General features: G+C 45.4%; 1 protein-coding gene across 2 annotated transcripts in view; it reads right to left on the bottom strand.

Annotated features, from left to right (window-relative positions):
* SETBP1 (SET binding protein 1) overlaps positions 1-25,719 on the bottom strand; it is a 393,524-nt gene extending 367,805 nt beyond the window's left edge. The window contains exons 1-2 of one of the 2 annotated variants that reach the window (XM_062201596.1): positions 25,603-25,719; positions 3,479-4,135 (exon numbers count right to left, since the gene is read on the bottom strand). In XM_062201596.1, the coding sequence (XP_062057580.1) occupies positions 3,479-3,964 (486 nt within the window). In that variant the 5' untranslated portion in view covers positions 3,965-4,135; positions 25,603-25,719. Of the gene's footprint in view, positions 1-3,478; positions 4,136-24,918; positions 25,011-25,602 lie in introns of those variants that run through there. The other variant, XM_062201597.1, reaches the window with a different exon arrangement.
* Positions 25,720-26,934: the final 1,215 nt, after the last annotated feature.

The following is a 26,934-nucleotide window of genomic DNA, read 5'->3' as shown; positions in this document are numbered from 1 at the left end:
AAGTGGCGTTTTCCTGGGTCTCTCCACTCAGGGGCCCATACTCCCTGACCATCTAAAATGCCTCTCCAGTTTGGAAGGTTAGTCCTAGATTTGAAATCTGGGAGAAACCCCTTAAAGATGCCAGAAATATCACCCTTCACCCTAGAGCAGTAGAACATATCTAACTGGAGTTAACCTAGCAGAGACTAGTGTGTGATATATAAGCCATGCTACCATTTTCCTACACAGCTTTCTTTTTTAAAAAACCAATGAAAAAGAAAATCATTTGGGATCCAATATAAGCTGTCTTTGCCTGAGGCTGTTAAGCAATGACTTGAACAAAATTAATTGGTTCACTTAAAAAGAAAAAAAAAAAAAAAAAGCACATAATGTAACACCCAGTTCCCCTGGCCTCCAAACTTGGAGGCTGAATTATTAAAAACAAAACAAAGTAAAACTCTGTTACCCTGAAATTCGATGTCCTTACCCTACATTTAAGGTCATGAGTGTATTTTTGTAAGGGCCAACTAGTCAACAATTTAAGCTTAGAGAGCCATAGCACCTCTTTCAGGATCACTCATCTCAGCCATTGTAATACAAAAGCAGTCATATACAAAATGTAAACAAACGGATTTGGCTCAACTCCAAAAAATATGTATGGACACTAATATTTGAATTTCATTTAAGCTTCATGTGTTACAATTTTTCTTTTGATTTCCTCCAGCCTCTTAAAAATTCAAAAACTATTCTTCACTTGTGAGCTTTACAAAAACAGGCAAAGGACAGCACCTGGCTCCAGGCTGCAACTGGCCAACCCCTATTCCAAGTAAACACTTACATTCAAAGGACTTCCAAGTAGGAGTCTCCACAACCACAAGTAGCATCTCAATAAGTCTCTGTGCTAGCTCCTATCCTAGGTTCTGATTCTGATGTGCACTTCTCCAAAGAGTAGCTGACCTCATTTAAAAAAAAAAATCCGTTAAGACTGATTTCAGGGTTGGATGCTGATCTGTCACTTACAAAATGCCATTCTCATTCTTTCCCTATCCTTGACCACATACTTTCCATTCATACAAATAAGTACATACTGCAAGTTCATGCCACTAAACTCTTCCACACAAATTTTTCACCTCTCAACCTCAGCGACAGCTGTGGCTTACCCTCTGCTTGCAAAAGAACAGGAATTAGAAGAGTAATAAATTAGCATTTTAATCCAATAGAGATCAGAGAATGTTTGTTTCATATATCAAATATTTAAGATTCCTTGCTGATAACTTTATTCATTCATTTCTGGAAAGTAACAGTGCTAGGCATGAATAGATATAGGAAGGATGGAGATGCATACAGAAAGCAAGCTTCTAACTATTAAAGTTTGTAGGACATTCCCATCACAGTCATCAGCAAACAGCAACGTGGATTCAGTTTCAGTCCTCCTTCCATTATGCACCTTCCAATTGCTGAAGCATGAAAATGCATACCTGACAAATCACAAATTCAAATAAGTGATTTCACCTCTCTCTCGATAAAGGTCCCAAAGGGCACCTGACTTCATGGGTGAGAATGGTCACCTATAATTTCTGATATGAAAACCAAAATCCACTCTGCACATTTTAGCTTCAAAATCATACCCCATGTCACAAATTCCAAAGCGTTATTCCAGAGTAATTGCAATGGGCAGATGGCTATATTTGGGAACAATCTGTGGCTTCAGGGTAAAATGAGACCCAGTCATGACAATTTGTTCTCATTTTAGGGAAGTGAATTTAGGTTTTCACACTCAAAACTGCAGGCTACTACTCATATCATGGCTAAGATCTGGGATTGAGGGAAACAGTTACCAGAGTTTTCAGGACCACCCAGCCCCACAAAAATTCATCAGCACACAAAGACTGGCCATCTCAGGAGCCAGTGACAAGGGCATTCATTCTCATAGCTGAAGAGATCCAACTGCAAGCCAAACTTTATTTCCAAGTTCCACATGATTTGATCTATTGTATTTTCTAGTAAAAATCTCCTGTTTTCTGTGTATGTTAAGAAAACCTTTGATTAGAATCCAGCAATTCCTGCAAAGTCGTCATTGGAGGAAGAGAAAAATATATCCTCTATGCTCTGGCAAAACAAGTCTGTTTTCAAAGGTTCTTTGTGACCCAAAATGTTAAAGTGAGCTAACCACCTGTTCAGGTTTGCCTGGAAGTGTCGGGGTTCCTGGATGCAGGATTTTCAGTTTTGAAATCAGGACAGATTTACTGGGCAAATGATGAGGAGTTAGTCACTTAAGAAAGTCTCTTCTAGCCCACATTTTTAAAATTTTAAATGAAACAAATCAGCCAAAACATCTGGCATGAGGAACGACCCAAGCCCTATACTAAAAGCAAAATTATTCCTAGTGGTTTCATTGAAAATGTCTATTCCACAATTGAAGAAGCATTAGTGACAGAAACATTACGGATTACCTCTGTGCTTTACGGGAGATCGGATCATCTATCCGAGCCATTTTAGCTAATCCACCATGGGTAGAGCCCAAACAAATGATCAAATGTAAAGAAATGAAAGCCAAAAACTGATTAACTCCTACAACCTAGAACGCCAAAACTGTTAGCAAAAAGACTTCTTTTTCAGAGCATTCCCAAGTCCCAAGGATTGTTGAAGACAAAAAATAAGCTTCCTATTCTAAGTCTTCTACTCTCCTGGTTTAGTAAAACACCCTTCCCAGGAATGGAGGACACTGTGACTCTTGAGATGCAAAACAAATGCAATGAAACATAGATGCCCTCATTCCCAACCAACTGACAGCACCAACCACCTCTCTAGTAGCTTCGTACATTCATGTTTGACTTTCAGGAGAAGGACAGTCAAGCAAGTTCATCTGATACCCAATCTTAAAAATCTATGATGTGTTGGACAAGATTCAGTCCAATCATCTGCCCCTATTCTTTCCCCTTTTTGAGTTCTGATGTTCATCAATTGCCTTCACAACAATGATCTCTCAGCTCGGTAAGAGCCTCAATTACTAAGAAGACGGACTTCCTTAGTCGGGGGAATGACTCATCTTAGAAAGATTTACAGTACTGATGATTAAAACCAAGAGCAGGTTTTAACAGTTCTTCACTGCTCTGATTGACCAAATTTTTTCAACTTGTCACTGACAATGAGAACAAATGCAAATATTAAAACCCCCCAAAATAAGATAGAAAACTTAAAATGTTGTTACAGCTTAGCTGATCCAACCAGTTGCCTGCTATAAAATAAAGAGCAACTCTCTAGCTTTGTAATCCAAGTAGCTATGTTTTTAGGTGAGTAGATGATACAATAATAAATGAAAGAGTATACCAAACTTGTATCTGAGCCATTTCTTCTGCAGGCCCTAAATATTTCACCAAGAAGATTGATAAATCAAAATTAAATAAGTAATATGCAAATTGACCTTAAAAACTTAGGCATTAGAAATGGTAAAAACAGAGAAACAAAAAAAAGAAATCTAAAAGATGCAGCTTCTTACCTTCTTTTTGGAGTGGCTTCTTTCTTCCTCCTTTGTAGTTTTGCCATTTTTCCCAGCTCGGGACACCTTCTGGTCCCCAGACTGCTTGATGGTGATCTTGATCTCAGGTGGGCATATATAGTTCTCCAAGTTCTTTGGGGGTTTCTTAGCCCGCTTGGTTGTTTGAATCTTCAGCTTCAGACTCCCCTCAGTGAAATTCGCCTCCTTGATGGAAAACTCCTGCTCTTCCAGGCCATCTCCTGCCACCCACTTCTCACTGTCTGCATTGGAGTTGGAATCCACGTCCCGCCCTGAGCCCAGTTCATCCTCCTCCTCTGGCTCCATGCGTTCTCCACCCACTGGGATCCCCTTTCCAGGTCCTGCAGTGGAGAGCAAAGGTTCCCCTGAACAGCCAGGAGCTGCAGGGGGCTTGGTGGAGGAGACAGGCAGGAATTCCGAATCGCCCCCTCTTTGCCGGGAGCTGCTTAAAATTTCCCTGGACTCCATGACAATCACGCAGTCTTCAGGAGTTCTCAGGAGGGGAAAAGAGAGAAGGGAAAAGGGAAATGTGAGAAGAAAGGATGCCCAAAATTCCAAGAACAAAGTGGTCCAGCTGCTGGGTTCAGAGTCCCAGGAATGGAGACACGGTGAGGTGTTCAGAAGACATCAGATCTGCAACTGAGAAGCAGAGAGAGCATTAGTTTTTCAGGAAAGAAAATGACTACAAAAGTTACTCAATCTAAGCCCCAGAAGCTCCTTTCCACACTTATCCATGGTATCCGAGAAACGAGCAACTGATGGGAGGAAACTCTACAAGAATATGTCACCCAAACTGGGTGACACTGGGACAGAGGGGGAACACACTCACACATGCATTCATAATTGACTATCATTCATTCTTATAGCTGTGGGCACAAGAAAAAAGATAAGAGGAGCAAGTCCTCCAGTCTAGAAACAAGCTAGAGGTTTCTTACTGAGAAGCCACAGCCGGCTGAGTCACCATCAAAACCAACCATGACGAAAGAGAAGTCTGAAGTGCTGATGCTCATATCTGTGGGAACTACATTTGGTTGGCTTCTTGCACCACTTCCCTCTCCCATGTGAAAAGCACTTTGCAAAGCTAAACACAGCCTCCGACCTGCCTGAGCCAAGCTCTCCACTCCCTCAGAAGAAGGACATTTAGCTGACCACTGAGCTTTATCACCTTTCATCATGGATTATTTCAATTATACAAAGAAAGTCTTCCCTCTATTTCTGAAAACAAATGCAGAGCTTAGGTGTGAGTCTTGAAAGATGAAAACACACCAAAAAAATCAAAAACAAAAAACAACAGTTCAATGTGAAATCACTTAGAACAATGTGATTAAACAGACTTGAAAAATGTTTCCATGGATACAAAAGAAAGATATTTAATCCTTTTCAATTATTTTGATGAAAATAGCCATTCTAGACAGTTTTAATTCCCTTTCTGGGTCCTTCAATGGCATAGCATTATGACTACATAACAGCAAAAGGGAAAGGCAGAGATCGAGAAGGAGCATTTTACAGGCCTTTGCAAGTGCTGGGAGTTCCCCCAGGATCCTAGTTTCTGCTTTCCTCCAGATGAGAAGAGAAAAATTAGCTTCTAAGCCATCACAGGATCAGCTAACTCATCTTTCACCCTTAGTCCTGTTATTCCCAATTTCGTATGCATAATTTTCAAACAGCAAAGAAAATCCAAATGCCATTCTGTCATTCTCGACAGAACACCTACAGCCCAAGACTGTACAAAACCGCAAGACATCTCACTCTTCCACCTCGGGCTGTTGCTTAGATCACACTCACACCTTCTCAGCTGACTGGGCATCCAGCAGAAGACATCACTGTACATCTGAGGTTTCTGCTTCCAAGCCCACTGGTTTAAAGCCTGGGAGAGCAAATGTGCCCATTAGAAAATGTCCAGTGATGTTTGCAAAGGTACATTGAAAACACTCAGGAAGTAGAAACCAGAAGACAGAGCATGTGTCTTCTCCCTGTAATATCAGCACATGTGTAGCCAATGCCCACTGAGGAAGCTAGCCAGCAAGACACCCAGGACTTTAACACAGACCCCACTTCCCAGAGAAGCCTTCCAGTTAATCTGGCACCTGGAAACTGCTCATTCCTGCAGAAAGATACACTTACAAATACTTCCACTTAGAGGCAAATCCAATTAATATCACTTTTCTGGAAGAAAAGAGGCCACCTTTGTGAGAGTCTGAGCATCTGCACTGAAGCTGATGAGCAAACACTGAACACCCCCTGTGACCCAAGCTACCAAGAGGACAAGGTCCCCACTTGGGAGTAGGACTGAGCAGTTAGTTTATCAGAATCCTAATGTTTCTTTTAGCTAAAAGATTCTTGGAGCCGGCATTGTGGCATAATAGGTAAAGCTGTTACCTGCAACACCAGCATTCAATATGGGCACTGGTTCTTGTCTTGGCTGCTTCATGTCCAATACAACTTCTTGCTAATATGCCTGGAAAAGCTGTGGAAGATGGCCCAAGTGCTTTGGGTTCCTGCAACCCATGTGGGAGACCTAGATGAAGGTCCTGGCTCCTGGTTTTGGCCTGGCAGCCTACCCACTGCCACCATCTGGACGTGGAGCCAGGGGATGGAAGATTCTCTTTCTCTCTCTCTCTCTCTTTTGAATAAACAAATCTTATTTAAAAAAAAAAAAAATTCTTTTTCTCCTCTAGACCAAACTGCTCACCTGCCCAAATTTCTTTTAAATTTTAAAAACTCATCTCCAAGTTAGCATTCATTGAGACCTCTCTTGCCAGTGTCAGGTGTGGCACCAGCTGTGGCAGACATAAGGATGCCTCAGAGCGCGGCCCTGCTTGTCAATGTGTAAGGTCAAGCAGGCCTTTCTCAGACTGCACCCAGCTCCATTTAAACTTGCATGTCATGTTTTCTTAGAGCACAAATGTTCAGGGTGTATTCTTTTGGCAGAGACCTCCAAGGTTCCATTTTAATTCCCTAGTCTCTACCTATAAAGTTAATGTTAGGTCAGGACAAAAGGTACACAGAGTTTCCATTAGAAGTTCCCCAAAAGGACTGGCACATCCATTATCAGAGCATAGGTTCCAGTCCTGGCTGCTTCATTTTCAGGAGCTCTCTGCTAATGTGCCTGGGAAGGCAGCAGAAGATGGTCCAAGTGCTTGAGCCCTTGCCATCCAATATGGGAGATTCAGATGGAGTTCTTGGCTCTTGGCTTCAGCCTGGCATGGCTGACATTTTGGAGAATGAAGCAGTAGATGGAAGATCTCTCCCTATCTCTCCCTTTCTCTCTCTCTGTAACTCTGACTTTCAAATAAATAAATAAGTTTTTTAAAAAAGTAAAATGTCCTAAACTAAATCCATCTGAACCTCCAAACCACAGTAGGACTATGTACATGGTAGATCTAATAATTAAATAAAAGAGATAAGTTCTCAACTGGAAATGAATGGATGAAGATATGAAGTACATGTAATACTAACAAAACTTAAAACTCAAGTAGTAAGACAGTCACAAAAAAACAAATTCAACAATTTTTGGTTCAGCGTTATGGCACAGTAGGTAAAGCCACCGCCTACAATGCCAGCATCCCATATGACTGCTGGTTCAAGTCCCTGCTGTTCCATTTCCAATCCAACACTCTGCTAATGACCAAGAAAAGCAGTGAAAGATGGCCCAGGTGTGTGTGGCCCTGCCACCCACAGGGGAGACTTGGAAGGAGCTCATGGCTCCTGGATTTAGCCTGGCTCCGTCTCTCCCTCTCTCTGCGTAACTCTGACTTTCAAATAAAATATTTTTTTAAAAAATCTACATTTTTTCAGGTCAACATTTTGAATGAACTACTCAAGTAAAAGCTGTTCCCACAACAGTATCCCATGCACAGAATCCTTTCTGCATGAGTGTTTATAGAGAATTTATTCTATCCTCTTTCACTGATCAGTACATACAACTGATATTTCCCAAATGTCTGTGGCATGAAGGGATAAATGAACAAATGGGCAAACAGATTCCAAACCCCCCACCCCCATATTTCCAAGGCCATGCTCAAGTCTTCACTTCTTCCTGGCAGTGTTTTGTAAACTCTGGACAACTAAAATCTCCTCCTGCCTGGTTGAAATTGCACCCAACTGTATCGTTTGCCACTAACCACCAGTCTTGCATTGTTTCCGTGATGTTTTGGGTGATGTTTTTCCTAAGTCAACTACAATGCAGTACCAGGTTGAGACCAACTCATTGTACAATGCTTACATCTGCTTCAGCATCCCAGTCAGGGACGAGCACTTGGAGGACTTCACAAAGTTCTTTCTAAATGAAGAATTCAGCTTTTGAGAGGTATTCAAGATCCCATCCCGTGGTTCAAATACTCCAACTGCAGCTCCACCCACTCGGGCGACCCTTGCCCCATCTGCTGTCTACCATGTGTCCCTCACCTTAGAAAAACAAAATGGAAAAAAGCTTTCAAAAGCAAAGAGCAAAGAAACCTAACCTGTCTGTTTACTTCACCAGCACACAAAGCTGTTGTTCTACTTCAGCTTTCTCTCCAGCACATACCTATAACCTCAAATTCACTGCTCAATTTTTTGGTGAGTGTGGGAGACAACCACAAAGCCCCTTGTGATGTACCCCTGCCAACACATGTGTGAGCCTACGCACTCGCTCACACACAGAAAGTTGAGGGAGCTAAGGCAAGGTGAAAACCTGTTGCCCTGTCACATTCCAGCAGTCAGCTACTCCTCCTGAGGGGGCGGGAGCACAATGGACACTCTGTACTTGGCTCAAGCCTCCAGTCTAACAAAAGTTAACCCTTGCATGGGACAGGAGGCAAGGAGCAGAGATGACTGAAATAAAAGTTGCTTAGGAAAGGACTGCCCAGCAGGCCCTTTGGAAACAGAGGCAATGGCCTCGAAAAGAACACAGAGGCAGGAGCATAGACACTGCCTTTGCAGTGCACAGCAGTGAGATGCTAGACAAGTCACTCTGGTCCCTTGGGCCAGGGTCTCTTCCATGCTCAACACTATAATGTAACATTGTCTACACCTAGGAGACACTTCAAAGGGCATAGTCTGAGTCTACAGCATCATTTCTTTGGCAACCCTCCTTGGCTACATGTGCCTCATACCAAAATGAGTCCCAAAGAGTATATCCAAGAATTTTTCTTGGTCTACAATAAATTCTCAGGGTTGACACTGTGGCACAGTGGGTTAAGCTACCACTTAGGACACTAACATCCCAAATCAGAGTGTATGTCTGAATCTCAGCTGCTCTGCTTCCAATTCAGCTCCCTGCTAATGCAGCTGGGAAGGCAGCAGATAATATCACGTGTCACTCATGTAGGAAACCCAAATGGAGTTCCTAGCTCCTGGTTTTAATATGGCCCAGCTTTGCCTGATGTAGCCTTTTGGGACCGTGAACCAGTAGATGGAATATTTTCTCCCTTTCTCTCCCTCAAATAAATAAACCTTTAAAATAAATTATCCCTGCTGCTATCTTGGAGCTTGATGTAGTTGCAAATTATTGAGGCCCTCAGTAGGGCTCATTGGTATTCAGACTTTTCCCAAGCCTGCCAGATGCTTCTGACTGCTGCAGCCTGAGAACCAGTGTTTGGGTTTTACCTGGTCTAGGCACTTATGCCATCTAGGGCCTTGACCATGAGCTCCTATAATTCTGAATTTCAAGGTACTTCTCCTAACAGCAGTACTCTGAGCCTCATGAGGGCAGGTATCAGTTGCATTTTGTCCATTTCTCTAATCCCAGTGCCTAACCCAACACCCAACACATGCTGAACATCCAGAAATGTGGCTGACAGAATTAATAAATGAGTAGATCAACTGAAGCTGGGCTTCCCAGCATTGGTTACCTCTCCTATCCACCTGGCTCCCAAGGCACCATTTGCATGCAGGACATCATCAGCCAGACTGTGCTTTCTAAAGGGTCGACATTGAAAAACTAACAAAGCCCTTTGTATTTTCAATGGGAGTTAAAATATGTGAATCCTGGGACTCACTCTGCCACGTGGGAGTCCTCATAGGCCCTATTCCAGCCTCAGTGTCTCAACAAAATGATAAAAATGAAATCTTCCTGACCTACTTCATTAGGTTATGTTTATTACTTCTTTATTTTTATATTAATTTGGGGGGGGGTGGTAGTAGAACTTTGTGCTCATCCTCAAAAATTAAGTAGGAAGGGAGAGATGGAAGAAGACTGACTAAATAGGTCATAAGTTACAGTCAGACAAGACAAAGTAGTTCTGGTGCCCTACTGCACAGTATGGTGACCAGTGACAATAATGATATATAATATATTTTTGGGAAAACTAGAAGAGAGGATTTTATATGTTTTTACCATAAAGAGATTATAAATGTTTGACGGAACAGATATATCTACCCTGATTTGACCACTATACAGTGTATTCATATATCAGGACATCACATGGCACCAAATTAATACATTCAACTTTTATGTATTTGTGTAAAAATTAACTATAAACCAGAAAAGTATTAATTACATAACCTGTGCACCTCATAGGATCTTGCCGACAGATCTCACAGATCTAGGAAGGGTCATCTGTTTAATTTGGGACATTTACAGATTCCCCCCACTCTTCACCCTGTGTGTGACTCGGCTCTACATTCAGCATATCCCCACAACATCAGGCACTTCTGTCATCTTCACATGGAAAAGGCATTGGGCTGACGTGTAACTCTCAGGTTAGAACGTTTTGTCTCCTAACTCTGTAGAATGTTTTCTAGCACTTACACTAACAGAAAACAGAGGCTAGATACATTGTGTATCCTATATGGACATTTGAAGATTGTATTCTCCATTACATTAGCATTTTATTAATGACAGAATAAGTATTGTGTGACTCTATCTCCCTTCAGTTTTCATGGAACAGGATGAGCCTTGAGGATCTACAGATGCAGGTGATCCCAAGTTCTGGAATGTTCCCTGGAACATTCCCTCTAGTTATTTATTCCATTCAATAATTCTGGCTTCTAAATTTTCCTTGTAGTCACATGTTGAGAATTCTCATCTCTGTTTTCCATTTCTATCATTCTTGCTCCCACTAGTGTCATTTATTCCTTTTGCATTGTTGGAGAGCACACTTTCTGAAATACATTCTACTATACCAACTTGATTCTATTTTCCACTGGTCCTTCATTTTACTGACTCCATTGTGGATTTCTGGTTTTGCGCTTGTACGTCTTGTACCCTGCAATCTTCATTGGCTTCGTTCCTTCTTGCATCTGGCTCTGATGTCTTTCTTCTCAGCATGCACCCTCCTTGGCCCTTCATGTTCCTGTTCCATTGGGTCATGTTTCTTATTGAAGATGTTGGACAGCTTTCTATAATTCTCATTTGGCTGTTACAGTAGATAATGTTCAAGATAATATTAATTTTACCTTATTTTGACTGCTCTTCAGTCCTCATGTTGGATGCTATCTCTTTTCTGCTGCCTTGATGATAAGAACTAGAGGAAATATTGGACTGATTTTAATCTATCTCCCATCTATTGTGAAGTGAGTCAAATCCTCCTCTTAGAGCTGTTGCCATTGTCAGGGGTTAGCTCAGCTCCAAGGAACAGAAACAGGGGTATGCTACGACTAGCTCTCTGGGCTTATGACTTCCCAACATGTGTACCTCTCCCTGAAATCACATCCAGTGGCTTTAAATTGGTAGCTTGAAAATTGGCCATGATGGGAATGCTTGCAACACAGAAATCAGCATACTTTGCAAATCAGGGTTTAAAAAATCTGGAGAATGGGGTGTTAAGCATTTATCAGGACACCACTGACAGCAGACATTCATTCACTAATATTTTCCTAAATGAAAAGGGAGTTCTTCTATCAGATTCTTTAAACTCAGAACTGAAATCTACAATATGCACAGTGATGAAGATTATTCATGCCTATGTAAGAACTTTACTTGAAGAATTAAATTTTACTCCTCCCAGAGTGAATGTCCTACTGTCCATTCTCTGCTACATTTCCAACTCATTCTTACCCATTGTTTTCTGAGAGCTGTAACCTTTGAGAATATGTAGAATGATGTGGGGGAAGGTATAGTCTTTAGTTTTTGTTGCTAATGCAGTAGACCTGATGACTTTCTGTTTTTCTAGTTGACAGAAACTGTAAATTTCTGATCTATGGGAAAAATGGTGCAAAAGGATGGAGGGTGACTCTACCTGGTTACAGATAAGTGAACAAATGTATTTTTTACCCAGTTTCATCAGTCTGTAGTTATAAGAATCTCTTGTAAGATTCTGGCAACAGACTGATTGACTTTGGCATTGAGGGTAGTTTTTTAATTCATTTTTCTCTATGTCTTCTACAGTACTTAGCGGGGAGTCACTGTGGTTTTCCACACAACTTTGCATGCACCTGGACTTGTCATCCTACCCTTTTAGTGAATGCCTTTTCAAAAGTCAGGATAAGGCCAAACATTTCTTCTCTAATCTTAACTAACAAAAACAAAACTCCTTGCTTTGTGCCTTTGCAGCACTGAATTTTTCTTTCCTAGTACTTAGTTTATAATAAATGCTTGTGCCACCCTTGATTTTAGTTCTGCCCCCTTCACTAGATGGTAAGCCACTGACGGTTAGGACCTGTGTCTATTGTATTCACCATTGTGTCCCCAGAGTCTAGCACAGTTTCTGTTACATGGAGAGACACTACAAATAATCCATATAGTGAACACTGAGTGAGAGGCTGTGTCAAAGGCCAGCCAGACACCATTTGACTCAGGTGTCTTTGACTCTTGAGTAATATTTCTTAAAATCTTTACTTCTGCAGAAACACCCAGAATAAATGCTCCATAAACACTGGCAAATTGATCAAGTGACCCAACACCTACCCAGTTTTCAATCAACTATGGCAAAGGCAGCCCTACACCACAGTTCTCTCACACTGAAAATACATCAGTGGTCTACAGCAAAAGACAAAGCTTCTACTGCATGGCTTTTTTGAACTACTAAACATTTGCATAATTCTTTACTGATCATATTTACCTCCGCCAAGAAGCATTCTCTGAGTCCTTATCCACCACATTCTCCAGCAGCACCTCACGGGCTGCAGATCACCCAACCCCACTGATTTGTCCAACTATGCATGTTTCCCTGTTGGTGCCTCTGGCTGGTCTGCCCTTTCTCCTTTCTCCAATGGGTTAACACTAAGGTACCTTTCAAGAACTGGGCCAGATTTCACCTAATCCATGTAGACTGGCCAAGCATCCATTTCTACTATGTTCTCCTGAATACACTGAAAACAGATATATACACATAGTCTTGCTCTTACTTCCCTGGGCATTCTAATATCCAAGCATTTGGCAAACTGTATTTCAGTATTTCATTTACTTGTCTACCTCTCCTACCAGAGCGGAAGCTCCAGAAGGGAAGTAGCTGTGTATTAAATGTGTCTCTAGATATTTCAGGGCATCATGAACCCACAGAGTAACTGACCAAGAGAAACTGTCTCTCCTTGAAAAGGAAAATGGAAGTATCATGGATTTTATGTCACAGGTTTAGCTTACTTAGTCTCGTTCCCATCCAGTAATTGCACTCTTGGGAAACATTTTTAATCTTTTCAAGTCTCATTTGGAAATTGAGTAATAATCCTACCTTAAGGGTTGTTTTGAGCAGTAATTGAAGATTAAGTGAGATAATAATTATGAAAAAACATACTGGAATCATCTTAGTAAGTATTCACTTTTTTTGATGTTGTTAAACTTGATTTGATCCCATAGTGTGTGTCACTCAAGTCAGCATTTGTCTAAGTACTTCGTTCTCACAGATCTCAGGTAAACCTCTGAAGAGGGACTGGAAACAAACCTCCTGCATCTCCCTACACAATGGGAAGAACATACAACTAGGTTAATGTCTACCTGCTAACTTGAATGCTTTGCAGTCATTTTAGTATTGCTATCTCCCCATTCCCAGTTTGTCTTTAAGAGAACATAACATTGGGTTCAATTAGTAATTCCAGACTCAATTCCTTGCTCTGTCATTTGTATTTGGTTGACCTAGGACAAGTTCCTTTTTCTACCTGAGTCTCTCTATCTTAATTCTTAGAATGAGGAGCTGGCATGAGATGAGTTCTATGGCCCCTTCCTGCCCCTACTTTACTAGATACTAAGTCTTGTCTCCTTAGCCTGACAATCAGAAGGCATTCAAAGGTGGGGCTGGGACCTTCCACCACTTTACGAGATCCTGTTGGCTCTGAAGTTATCCCCAGCTGAGTTGGCTAAGTTGAACACAAGTATCCACACATACAGCATCAGTCTCCATGCTTGGGAATCTCCATGACAGGAAGAGAACCACAATCAAACTGCTGGGACTTGAGGTTGGGCACACTGTCTCTTAATCAACTGTTCCAGTTCTGGCTGCAAAAATAGTGCCTCCTTTGGGAGCCAACAATACAGCACAACAACATGAGCCTTAGTCCTGTCTCCCAGGGAAATATCTCTACGGTGATGGCTAGGCCAATCCTCAAGGCTGCAGGCTGGCTCTGGCTTTGGTACGACTTGTTGCCTGTGTTCCTCAGTGCTATCAGTGCACTCTCATAGTGTAAGAGGACGCAAATGCAAACAATGCCCTTTACGGTCATTATCAGATTAATTCATATAACAGCCCCATGGTGCAGGAAAGCCTGTCCTCATTTTACAGATGTGGAATGAAGGTCCAGTATGGTTAATACTTTGCTCAAGGACACACACCACCTGTGCCAGATCCACAGTACCCACAGTCAAATCCAGGCCTGTATGATTCCAAACAAAGCATCTTACTCTCACATCAAGATGCCTGCTTTTTACCAAAACCTCATGGTTGCTCTATCTGACTTCCATGTAACTTAACCTTTCTGGGTATCATGTTCTCAGTTGCCCTTTCTATTGTCTTCACAGGATCTTGAAAGGAGAATAGTAAAAAATATATTAAAAATAATGACAGAAAGGTTAAGTATGGTAGACTTGTAAGAAATTATTGTGATCATAATATTTCCTGTTCAAGTAGGGCAGACAGATCCAGATGATACAGAAAATGATCCCATTTACCTGTATCTCATATGCTTTAATTTACTTAAGTTTGTTATCTTAGTTAGTTTCATTTACTGATTTAATCCAGAAATGTACATGTTTTATAGGTAAGAAAACAAAAGTTGAGGGTCTTATTGAAACCATGGATATAGTCCTTTCTGACTGAATGTTATTTGAGCCATAATGTCACCAATCTCCCAACAGCTAACATTTATGGCCACTTATGCTGTGGTCCTCCACTACACTGTAAGTTGGGAATGCAAATGACAGACTAATTTGAAGGCAATGGGGATCAACCAAATAACGGAAAAGATAATAAATTCCAGAAGGCCCTTTAACTTCTATCAAACTATTTGTTCAGTCTTAATTCAAATTCCTTCACTTCTCAGCCATCTGATTTAGCAATTGCTTTGTTCACTGTCACTTGAACATGAAGTGTAATTCAACACTTAAATGTTTGTGCTCCTGCACCAAAGGAGATGTGAGGCATATCAAAGAGCTAAACAAAATTAGCTCTCCAGCCCATCCTTCATGATGCCTCTCCTCTCACTATCCTAAACCAGCATTTAAACAGTGCATTGTTACCAAAACCCCTGTAAGTCTTTCTCTAATTATACATTAAACTCCTGAAGATGAATAGCAGTATCACAGAGCTCTTATGCACCCCAGAGTAGCTGCGCCCCAGTCCAAATGCCTACAAAAACGTCATTTAAGGCCGGCGCCGCGGCTCAATAGGCTAATCCTCCGCCTTGTGGTGCCGGCACACCGGGTTCTAGTCCCAGTCGGGGCACCGATCCTGTCCCGGTTGCCCCTCTTCCAGGCCAGCTCTCTGCTGTGGCCAGGGAGTACAGATGGAGGATGGCCCAAGTCCTTGGGCCCTGCACCCCATGGGAGACCAGGAGAAGCACCTGGCTCCTGCCATCGGATCAGCGCGGTGCGCCGGCTGCAGCGCGCCTACCGCGGCGGCCATTGGAGGGTGAACCAACGGCAAAGGAAGACCTTTCTCTCTATCTCTCTCTCTCACTGTCCACTCTGCCTGTCAAAAAAACAAACAAACAAACAAACAAAAATGTCATTTAAAAAAATAATGGAAAATGGAATTAAAAGATAAGCTTCTTTAGATGCCAGGAAAACTGAAATCCATGCATACTGGGAGTCTTCACAAAGTTCATGGAAAATGCATATTATGAAAAAACTATGTGTGGGTTTCAAAGTTGTCTTGCTTCAAAACAAAGTAATCTTTTAATATTTTATTTCCACAAACATTTTGAAATGCCTTTATAGGTAGTCTTATTTTTTTATCAAAAATACCTCTTTTAAACCCCATACTTTGGAGTTAGTAGAAGAGAGGACCTAGAGGCAGGTGGCAGAGTCAGATGCCTGGTTGCTTTCCTGTGTGGTTTGCATGGACGTCTCAATCTGGCACAGCCTACAGATCATCAGGCCTGCACTCCTTGCACCTTAAAAGACTGTAGTCATGGCTCCCCATCTCAGCTCAGGAGAGACACAGCCTTGGCCTGTTTCTTGTAATACACCATCACCTCTGTCCTGCTGCCTGACATCCTTCAGAACCCCACATTGAATTGGTTCCCTTCTCCCATCTTCATGTCCAAGCAATAGATCTCCCCTGCTGCTGTGTTTCTACCTAAGACTACCCCACTCTGTACAAGCCTTATCTCAAGTCCCAATGACTCCTTGAAACATCTCTGATTTACCTGATCCTTAGAGATGCTGATCCCTGAGCCTGATGGCTGCCCACTGCTGCCCCTCCACTGGTTCTTGTGAATTCTTATGTCTCCTTCCACCCAGACTGAGGGCAGAGACTTTGATTTCTATATCTCTTGGCATCCCCACAAGACCCTTCAGAGTCTGGTCTCAATCATATTTACCATCCATGCACAAACTGATGTTGCTGAATCAAAGAGTCACAAGAGTTGATGAGTTTTAATTAAAACACTGGATATGTAGATTGAATCCAATTTACAGGACCTTGGGTTTTGTGCTTCCCACTATGGACAGAATATCCCACATCATCAAGGTGCCTGCCATGGTGGCCTACCTCTCAAAACCAGCCATCTGGGCCTTCATTTTCATTACTACCCTGCTGCAACTAGATGCAGTACAAGCGTGTGATTATCATTCATGTCCTTGGGGAAGTTCCAAATTCACACTTTTACTTCATTCCACCTCTGCCCCTATGCCAAAGCTATGCTGCCCACCAAGAATGCCCCTGTTCCACTTCTTTCTTAAAGTCCCAAATACATCTCATTGAAATCTTCCCTGACAAACCAAACAGACCACTTTGGGTCATCTTCCTACTGAAGCTGCAGACCCAAGCTTCCCATTTGAGCAAAGCATTGTCTCTCCAGGTATTCTGCCCCATGTCCAAGAGCAAAAGTCACTTCTCATAGCAGACCTGTCTGGCCAAAGAGTACCAGGCACCATGGCTCAAACAAATTGAAATGCTGAGACTATTTAAAAACTGATTGTAATGGAGCTCTGGAGTGCAAAGTGATGAGCGGAAAGAGGGCCCATAGAGCTTTCACATCAAATCACCCTTGTTAGCCAACACTATTAATCAATACTTTGAAGAAAAAAATATTTCATTGCTCAAAAAACAATAGGTCACAGACACCAACAACTTCACGCGGCTCGCCACCCACATTTCATTATTCTGCTTCAAGTCCATCAAAGCTGCTACTGCTTCCATTGAGGGTTCTCAGGCAACTCTGTCAGATGCATCAAATCTGCCTCTCTAGTCCCCTTACCTCTTCTGGCCCCAAATTCAAACGCCAAGTAGTTCCTTTCCACTGGAAGAACTGTGAATCACTGACAGGAAGAATAATGAACAGATGTGGTTTTACTCACTTTGGCTAACATCACTGCTTGTTTCTCATTTTTGTCCTTTTTGTCCCGAATCCCTCACAAGACCCCAAGGTAAAAGTCATTTGTCGCATCTCAGGAGCTTGCAGAGACTTCCTCCGGCTGGAGGACCTGGAGAGCTTCGAGGTGAGTCAGAAGTCCTGTGGGGCTTTCCAGGTGCCTGTTTCCTAATCCCACCCCAAACCAAATCACAGAGGGCTCTGGCTTTAAACAAACAATGAGTCACTCCCTCTGATTAAAAAACCACACACTAACCAACCCCTCCAGCCATTATTGAGCACAGGTCATCCACATGGCAGGGCAACCCAGGTGCTCTGACGATGCAGCAGAGCATCACACCTGCAGCACTGCCCCAGGCCCAACTTTCAGGCTCTTTAAAATACACGTAAGGAGGGGAGGCAGTGTTGTGGTTAACCCTCATGCCTGTGCTGGCATCCGTTATGGGCACCGGCCCCAGTCCCTGCTGCCCTACTTCTAAACCAGCTCCCTGTTAATGAGCTTGGGAAAGCAGTAGAGAGTGAACCATGTGCAGATGAAACTCCTAGCTCCTGGCTTCTCCCTGGCCCAGCCCAACTATTGCAGCCATTTCAGCAGTGAATCAGCAGATAAAATGTCTATATCTCCACTTTCTCTCTGTAACTCTGCCTTTCAAATAAGTAAAATCAATCTTTTTTTAAAAAAAATACAGCTAGGGGATTGATGCCCAGCCCCTCACAGGGGAGGTGAGGGACCCCAGCAGAGATTCCAGATGCCTACTGAGCACAGGTAGCAGGAGCAACAGAATTCTCTTCTATCAACTCAGTTATTTCACCAAAGACAGCCAGGCTTCGGAGGAGATATGGATAATCACTGTCTTCCCACTTAGCTTACCATCTCCTTCTCTCCGTTCCTGATCTCCACATGTGACTCTCCTATTCTAATTGGGGAGATCCTCCTTATGTTTACCCCAGGCCACCACCTTGTCTTTCTGTCACTCTTCCAACCACATCAAACACTGAACAAAGTACATTCATCCTCAGGGGAATTTTTTGGACATTCTTGGAGATATCACTAAATGGTTTTGAGGAGGGCTGGGCTTTAAGAAAGCCTTAAAATGCCTGGGACTCATTGGACCACAGAATGTCAGAAGGGACACCCTCATTAATCCAAAGTCTTTTTTTTTTTTTTTCTGATGAGTCAAGCTTAGGAGCAGAAAGACAACACACTTTCCCAGATCCTATGCTAACAGGTGGTCAGCCCTGCCTGCCGCCTCGCCCCTAAGCATCTTCTGGAATTTTCTTCATGTCTGCTCTGCTCAGCCTTCTCTTACATTGTGGCCAAGCACACTCAGCCACCAAGGAGTGGAGAAGCACTTGGACTTCAGCAACAAAGATTGCATGTTCAAGTGCCACAGTGAGTGTGGTAGACAACAAACACAATTCGAATGTTCACAGAGAGTCAAGAGCTGCACACATTAGAGTGGCCAGGAGTATCTAGTAGGCACTTAATAAATAGTTGATGATTGAGTGAATGAGTGAGTCGGTGACTTAAGGGATGCAAATGTGGTGAAACTTCATTAACTCTGGTTCTGAGGGGGAAAAACAGACTGGGCAGTTGCCCCTGAAAGATGGCCAAAAACACCAAAAAAAAGCCTTTCGTGTAAGTAGATATTTACTCTAAGAGGATTTCTGTGTTTCTTCACATTGCAGAGGGTTAGCACACAGTAAATAACATGTAGTGTCATTATTCTCTCTCTACATAAATTCTGTGATCCACTCATATAAAGGATATTGTTCATATGCTTGTGCAAGGCCTTGTGGGGCCAACTTGGCCCCTTTTTTCAAGGACCGTTAGCCTGGGGAGTCAGAAGAAACAAACAGCCAAGCAGCATGAGCTGATTGCCAGACTCACGCTGCAGGTCTCATGCTCCAGCAGGTCCCCATTGAGGAAGCTGGGTGGTACCAGCTGGCCAAAGAGGTAGAGATGCTGGTTAAAAGGGATCTGTCAGGGCACTTTCCAAATAGGAGGTGACAGAGAGAGCCAAGATGTGGAGGTGGGCAGGGGAAAGAGTGCCCAGGGTCAGCCAGGGAACCAGTCTGACCAGAGCAGAGTCTCATGGTGTTACATAAAATGAGGTTCACTTGAGAACACTACAGGCTGCCTGGAACAGGCTGCCAGGCAGGGTGAGCCAGATATCATGGGAAAGGAGGACAGGAGGGGCAGAGAAGTGTCAGAGAGCAAAAGGACTGGGAAGATCTCTCCTATTACAAAGAGTGTACTGGATTTGCTAGGACAAAGGGAACCCTACTACCAGTTCTTTCTTTAATGAGGCCAGAAATTCCATCCTGAAAGTCACTGCTCAACCATGATGGTGACCTTTCCCCCCAGCCTGTCCTCTCTGTTTTTGTGTGATTTTTCTTTTTGCTTAATGTTTTCTAAAAAAATTGTTTATTTGAAAGACAGAGTGACAGACAAAGGGAGAAACAGGTTTTTCCATCCACTTCACTGCTCAAATGGCTACAAAAACTGGGACTGAGCCAGGCCAAGGCCAAGAGTCAGAAACTCCAGCTAGGTATCCCACATGGGCAGCAGGGGCCCAAACACTTGGATCATCTTCCACTGCTTTCCCAGGCCACCAGCAGAGAGCTGGATTGGAAGTGGAGCAGCTGGGATTAGAACCATGGGCACTCTGATATGTAATACTGTCATTGCAAGGGATGGCATAGCCTTTTCCTAACTTTTAATTCAAAGACCATTTCCTGAGGACCAGTACACCCATGAGTCTAGCCAGATATTCCAAGAGATACTGAGTCTCAGATACACACGGCATAGTAGGTAGTGAATAATCCAACAGATGTAAACATATACATGTTCCCATAAACACAGACATAGGTATATACACAAATCAGTTGAATTACTGCAACCATAACAGACCTTTGTGAGTATTTCCGGTCATTCCAAGGAGATATGTGTCGGTTTCCAACAGACAGAATGGGACTCCTCCCTGAATTCAATAACATAAATCAGCTATACTTATTTAATCCTGACAACACCTGAGAAGCAGGCAGGGTAAACATCCTTATCCCTATTTTACTGATTAGGTTGCAGAGGTTCAGAGAGGTTGAATAACTTTCTGGGGTCATTTAACTGGGAAGGAGTGGGGATAAGAGCCAAGACAGATGTTGTCACTTCAGATTTGAGTGCCTCACACTTTATTGAAGCTGTCTAGCCCCAGGTCATCTAGCAACTTGTATCCTTTCAAGCAACTCAGTATATCCACTGCCTCATGTTCAGAAAGGGGATAAAATGCTCACCTGGACTCCCTTCTTACAATACTCAAGGGAGTGGATGTGATACAAAGATGTACTTTATATACCATGCATGTGAAAGGCAGTAATTTTTTGAGGCAAAAGATAAGTTGGATGAAGGAATGATTTTCTAAGCTGATTAAATTCTGTAACTCCTCTCTATTCACCATTCATCCATTATCCCTGGCCAGCACATGGGAAAGATGGGTCAGCTCAGCTGGCTTTGGCCATGGTTGTTTCACATGGATCTGCTGCACATAATCCAATATCAGCTCCCAGAGAGGGCATGGTCACCCCTACTAAGGGATCCTGTGCACCCATCCTTCATTTGACTTTGGCATCATTTTCCCTGAACAGAATAGGAAGTCAACTGCTGGTTTCTAAGGTAAAGAGCATTAGAAAATCTTTCTTCAACCTTACAAGGTAAAACAAACAAAGCACACACACACAGACACACAATCTCTAAAAGTAAAGCTGCTCAGATCTACAAAACTTCTAGATGAGAACTCTAAGGATCATCAACTTAGACTCAGTCATCTGAGGTCATGATCCCCAAACTCTTTATCAAGGAGCATCAAAATCTAATAGAATGCTAGGTGAAAACAGCAATGAACACTCAGAGCTGAGCAAAAATGAAGAGTTGCATCATCCCCTTGCACTCATGAAGTCCACATTGTGGGCATATTGGCATCTGCTTTTCTGCACTGATCAACTCTTTAGCTGGCCAGGTCCACCCTCACAAAGTCAGTGAAACAATGGGGCTGGTGCCGTGGCTCACTTGGTTAATCCTCCACCTGAGGCACTGGCATCCCATATGGGTACTAGGTTCTAGTCCCGGTTGCTCCTCTTCCAGTCCAGCTCTCTGCTGTGGCCCAGGAAGGCAGTGGAGGATGGCCCAAGTGCTTGGGCCCCTGTACCCACATGGGAGACCAGGAAGAAGCACCTGGCTCCTGGCTTCGGATTGGCGTAGCTCCGGCCGTAGTGGCCACTTGGGGGATGAACCAACGGAAGGAAGACCATTCTCTCTGTCTCTTTCTCTCTCACTGTCTAACTCTATCTGTCAAATAAATAAATTTTTAAAAAAAGGAGTTACTGAAACATCAAGGTTGCCTTTAGAAACTGCTGTAAAAGAAGCCTAAACTGATGACAGTGTGCTTATCCAACTCTGGCCCAAAAACTTGGATGAAACTCATCGTATTTCATAACATGCCATAGGATAGGCATGGAACTGGATTGTGTTAGTCCCTTCTTCACAGGACCTGAAGGACCAGGCAAAATGAAGGGTGGTAAGAACTCTAAGAGGCTTTCTTTCTTCAGCCCAGTGCCGCCTAACTCTCTGGGACAGAAGCAGCCTCTTGTCCTCTGGTCCCTGCTAAGACTTTCCCATACACTGAGTCCCTGGATAAACGATGGAACGACTTTCCACTTTTAAGGCATGGCAAATCCCTGCAATCTGAAAGTGTTGATTATCATTTACCATCAGCAAAAAAAAAAAAAAAAATCCCATTCCTGTGCATCAGAGAAAACAGGATTTCATTGGCTTGGTCTGCCTTCAATAGCTTTCTGGTTTCAATTAAAACTGCAAGTCTCCAAGGGAAAAACTGGCATTCTGGGAGGCCAAGGCCCAGCCAAGCTTCAGAGTCTCCACAGGAACCCAGAAAGGATGTCCCATCAGGCTGGCTATGTGTCTCTTCTTTCTTTTGCATATTATAGGGAAGCATCAGGGCAGAGAGGACACACAACTAAAAATAATGACCACGTTGTGAGAACTCTCCTCTCTTAGACCTGTGTTTCTGTGCCAGAGAAGTATCGATTCTGCCCCTAATGGAATTCAAAGTTAAGATAACTGCAGAAACAGAACAAGGAACCCAGAGACAAGTGCCTCCACACTTAGTTCTTCTCCTGCCTCTCCCCACTGATCATTTTCACCTAAACTCTACAAAGATCCCATGCAGTATTGCTCACTATGAGTAATGCAAATACATAACCAGGAGCTTCAAGGCACCAGGGGATGTTGAGTTCCATCAGGGACACAGCCAGGATTCCCCTCTGGGAAGTCTGCAACTGGGCCTCCTGGCACAGCCTTCCTATGTAACATTCTGATGTTAGCATACAAAAGATCAGATTACAACCCTTCAGTTGCCTGGCCCATTCATGCACATATAAGGCAGTAGATATTTTCTGCCAAGCCAGAAGTGGCCCCCTTCCTGGCCAGCCAATACTGCTGCCTCTTGGATGCTCCTCCTTAGGTTGACTACTAGTGGTCCCTTCCCCCACCTCTGGTTTGTTTATCCCAGTGATACATCCCCCCACCCCCACCCCCAAGAGAGACAAGTCCCTTTCCCTCCTCTGGCTCCCAAAGGCCTTGCTCACCACCTCCTCCCCTGTTCAGCTCAGGTTACTATAGTGGCCAGCAGCTCCCACAACCCAGCTCCAACACCAACTCAACTTCTCAAGACCAAGACTTTTTTGTTCCTTAATGGGGGAGAAGGTCGTGTGCCAAGCAGCATTCTGAGTACCAGGTCTCCCTATCTTCTGACACTACACACCCCACCCTAGCCTGCAAATACTCCGTGTTCAACAATACTTGATATCTTCCTCCCTGCTCAGCCCCCAACTCTCCTTTCTCATTCCCTTTTCTGGAAACAGGCAATACATTGAATGCACAGTACCTTCAACTTCCCTCTGAAACCTGGGAATCCCAGGTCAGAGCAGAAGAGATAACCCTTCCCTCCCTTCCTCCAGGCAATTAAGGAGGGTGGAAGCCACAGAAATCAGGGAGAAGGGGTGGGAGTGACCTGGGAGTGTAAACTGGGTACATCTTCAAGTGCTACAAACTTTCTCCTCCCTCACATGCCCCTGGCCAGCTGGCCCCGCCTTCCCATCCCAGCCAAACAAAATCCAACTGGGGTGTGTGAAGGAAGCACTCCAGGGCACCCAGGTCTGTCCCATATTGCAGATGTGGCCTGCACAGACAACACCCTTCCTCTCCAAACCCCTCATCTCTGCTCCCTGCCCCCACTGAATGCAAACACCTTGCTAATGCAGAGGAGTCTGGGTCTGGACCCAAGAATTTACCTGTGAGAACCACAGGAGGGCAAAAAGCATGGACCCAAGGGGTGCGGGGATTTTTTTTTTTTTCTTTTTGACAGCTACTCTATGAAATTAGCTTTTAGTACAAACCTACAGCAAAAGAAGACAAACAGGATGAAGGGTGAAGGAATGAAAAGGAAAAAGAATGTAAGAGACAAACAAGTAATATCAGTATTTCCTTAGAGACCATAGACTGCAGGCAAACTTTAGGGGGAGAGGTGTGGCTGGGAGGGGGCAGCGGAAGGGGGCTGGGAAGGAAAAGTCACTGCTCTAGAATTCCAGGATACCCTGCCCTTGTGGAGGGGAGTTTCTGCGGCCATAAAGAGACACACAAACGGCCCTTTTAGCATTAGACCTCAACCCTGAGATTATCAGGACAGTTTATTTGAAACGGAAACGAATCGGAAATCCTTCCCTCAACAGTCCTTTCAGACTGATAGACACTCAGAATCCCGCACTCACGGACACACATAAAGAACAAAATGCAGCATCCGGAGGCAGTAAGAGCTCCCTCGCCGCACTCTCAGTTCCTCCAGCCTCATCTCCTACTTGCAACGGCACAACTTTCCGATCTCCAATGAAAATATTTCCAGTTGGATCCGATTTCAGAATCGTAGTAAGCGGTGTGGGTGGGGGGAGGAGGGGAACTGGTAGTGTGCAGGGGAGGGGGCTGGCAGACGGCATTTCAGCAGTAACTTATTTTTTTAGAACCAGCATGCTCTACCGATCAGAATTTGCAATTACCCAACAATGCTTCCATCACAGACAGACACCCAAACCAGCATCACCGTCATCACCATCTTGCTGAAGATCTGCGCGGTCCAGTTTCCCTGACTTTGTCTCGGTGGAACTTCTCAGACAGTATTTTGGTCGAAGAGATAATGGTTTGAAAGACAAAAACAATAAATCGATACTGAAGGGCTCCCTTTCCGGAGCGATTTCCCCCTGGAAACCACCGAAGGGGGAAGCCTGCCGTTTAATTCCCAAGCCCAGGGCACACAATGCGTGCTTTCAAAAGGGCATTCGTCTGCTTTTAAGGGAATTCCTGTCTTTTCAGAGTCCCCAAACCAGAGAGCACAACAGACTCAGATCCATTGATTAAGGTTTCCGAGAGAAAAGACTAACACACAGCCACGACACAAGCACAAACCAACCTTCGCCGGCTGGACCACTTCTCGCCTGATCTTCTTTCTATTAACGACACGTTAGATTCTGATACATGCCACCCCCCCAAAAAAAAATCCAACTAGGCTACAATGTAGCTCTCTAGCTCCACTTAACCTGCAAGTTACAAAGAAAGCAAAAAAAAAAAAAAAAAAAAAAAAATATCCTGCCGCCTTCCCACCCCTTTTCCTATGTTCCTACCCCCTCCCCCTCCCGGGTCCGCTCCACCAACGCCAGCCCAAGCAGCCGGCTGCAGGACCGAGGGAGGGTGCAAAGGCGGGGTGGGGGTGGGGGATCAGATTAGGCGAAACTCAATGAGCTCCTAGCCCGACTCTTCCACCATCGCCGCCACCAACGGGCCACTCGGATGGAGCCAGCATCGCTGCCCACCCGCGGGCCAGCCGGAATCGCGCCCCTCCCCGGCAGACTCGCCGGGACCGGCATCCCGCCCCCTCGGCCCCGGCTGCCCCTTCCTGCTCGGTGCAAAGTCAAAGCCCCGGCGAGACGAGGCGAGGCAACGTGAACTTTTGCATGCAGGGCGCGCGCACACACACACACTCACACACATTCACACACTCACACACACCACCCCGGGCCCGGGCGTGCGGGGGCCCGCGGCGCGGCGGGAGGCTGCGCGCCGGGGCTCCCGGGGCAAGGTCGCCGCGCGTGCTCACCCATGTCCCGGCGGCTCCGGCTCCGCTGGCCCTGGCGCTCGCTCAGATCCCGGCTCCGGTCGCTCGCCGGAGCCCCCAAAGGTGCTGCTGCGGCAACTCCATAGCGATGAGCATCTGTCAAACGGCGAGCCGCGGGGCGGGCCGCCCTCGCTCGGGGGGCTGCGGGGCCCCCGGGCGCGCGGAGGCGGCGGCGAGCGGCGGGCGCCCCGGCCGGCCCCGCGCTTCCCGCCCGGCGCGGCCGCCTCCGCCGCGCCACCGATTTATGGAGAGAGATATCAAGGGGGAAAATGGCGTCTCCGGAGCCCGAGGAGTCCTGGAGTAATCACATTCACACACACACACACGCCCGTACGCACACACTCGCTCACACTCGCACACGGGCGCGCGGCGGGCCCGGCTAATTTTAGCAGGAGCCAAAAAAAAATTGTATATATATATATATAAATATATAAATATATCCCCGTCTCTCCGATCAACGCTATTTCCACCCCCCCTTGTCTTCAAAGGATGGGTTGGAGCTTTAAAAATGTTGCTGGGTTTGGGCTCGCAGGAGGCGGCGCGCGGAGGGCGAGGGCGCTTTTGCTGAGCTGTGCAGTTCGGTCCGCGGCGCCCGGCGGGCCTGCCCGCTCTCCGCCCGTCCGCCCGCGGTCGCTAGTGCTGCCGCCGCCGCCGCCGCCGCCGCTCCATGGCCGCGCCCGCCCCGCGCCCCCGCCGCGTCCCCTTGCCGCCCGCCCGCCCGCGTCCCCGGCGAGAGCTGGAGTGGGGTCGGGCCCGTGTGCCTGCCTCCCGCGCCCTCTCCCGAGTCCCAGAGTCTTGGTGAAAGGAAGGGGGAGGGCGCGGGCGGGGAAGGGGGGGAGGATCGGAGCGGCCGCGCGGCAGAGGCGAGCGGGGACCGCCACCCCGCGAGCCGCCTCGGAGGGGGCGCCGGCGCCCACGCGGCTGGCCCCCGCGGGCCCGGGGCCGCTTCTCGGCGGGAGCCGGTGGAGAGCGACGAGCGGCCGCTCCCCTCACCTCCCCACCCCCGGGGAATCTCGGTCAATTGGAGGGAGCGGGGTCTAGCCGTGATGGAGGAGGGAAACAGTTGGTGGCGGCCGATCGGGAGCCCCTCGCCGCCCCCCGCGCCCCTAGCGCTCCCCAGCGCCCTCGCGGCCCAGTGGCTTCTGCGCGTCGGAGTCAGCGGCGGAGACTGAGCGGCCGCGGGGAGCGCCTCCGGCTGGGCGCGGGCAGCCGGGCTCAACACCGCCACTGTCTGACACAACAGGGGCAGTGTCGCGGGAGCCGCGCGTCCAGGCGCCGACGTGGTAGGCTCTCTCTACTGGGTGCAGCGTGGTT

This window comes from Lepus europaeus, chromosome 9 (assembly GCF_033115175.1).
Source record: "Lepus europaeus isolate LE1 chromosome 9, mLepTim1.pri, whole genome shotgun sequence".
NCBI lineage: Eukaryota > Metazoa > Chordata > Mammalia > Lagomorpha > Leporidae > Lepus > Lepus europaeus.
Note: the sequence above shows the minus strand (reverse complement) of the source record. Positions and strands in the feature narration are given on the sequence as shown.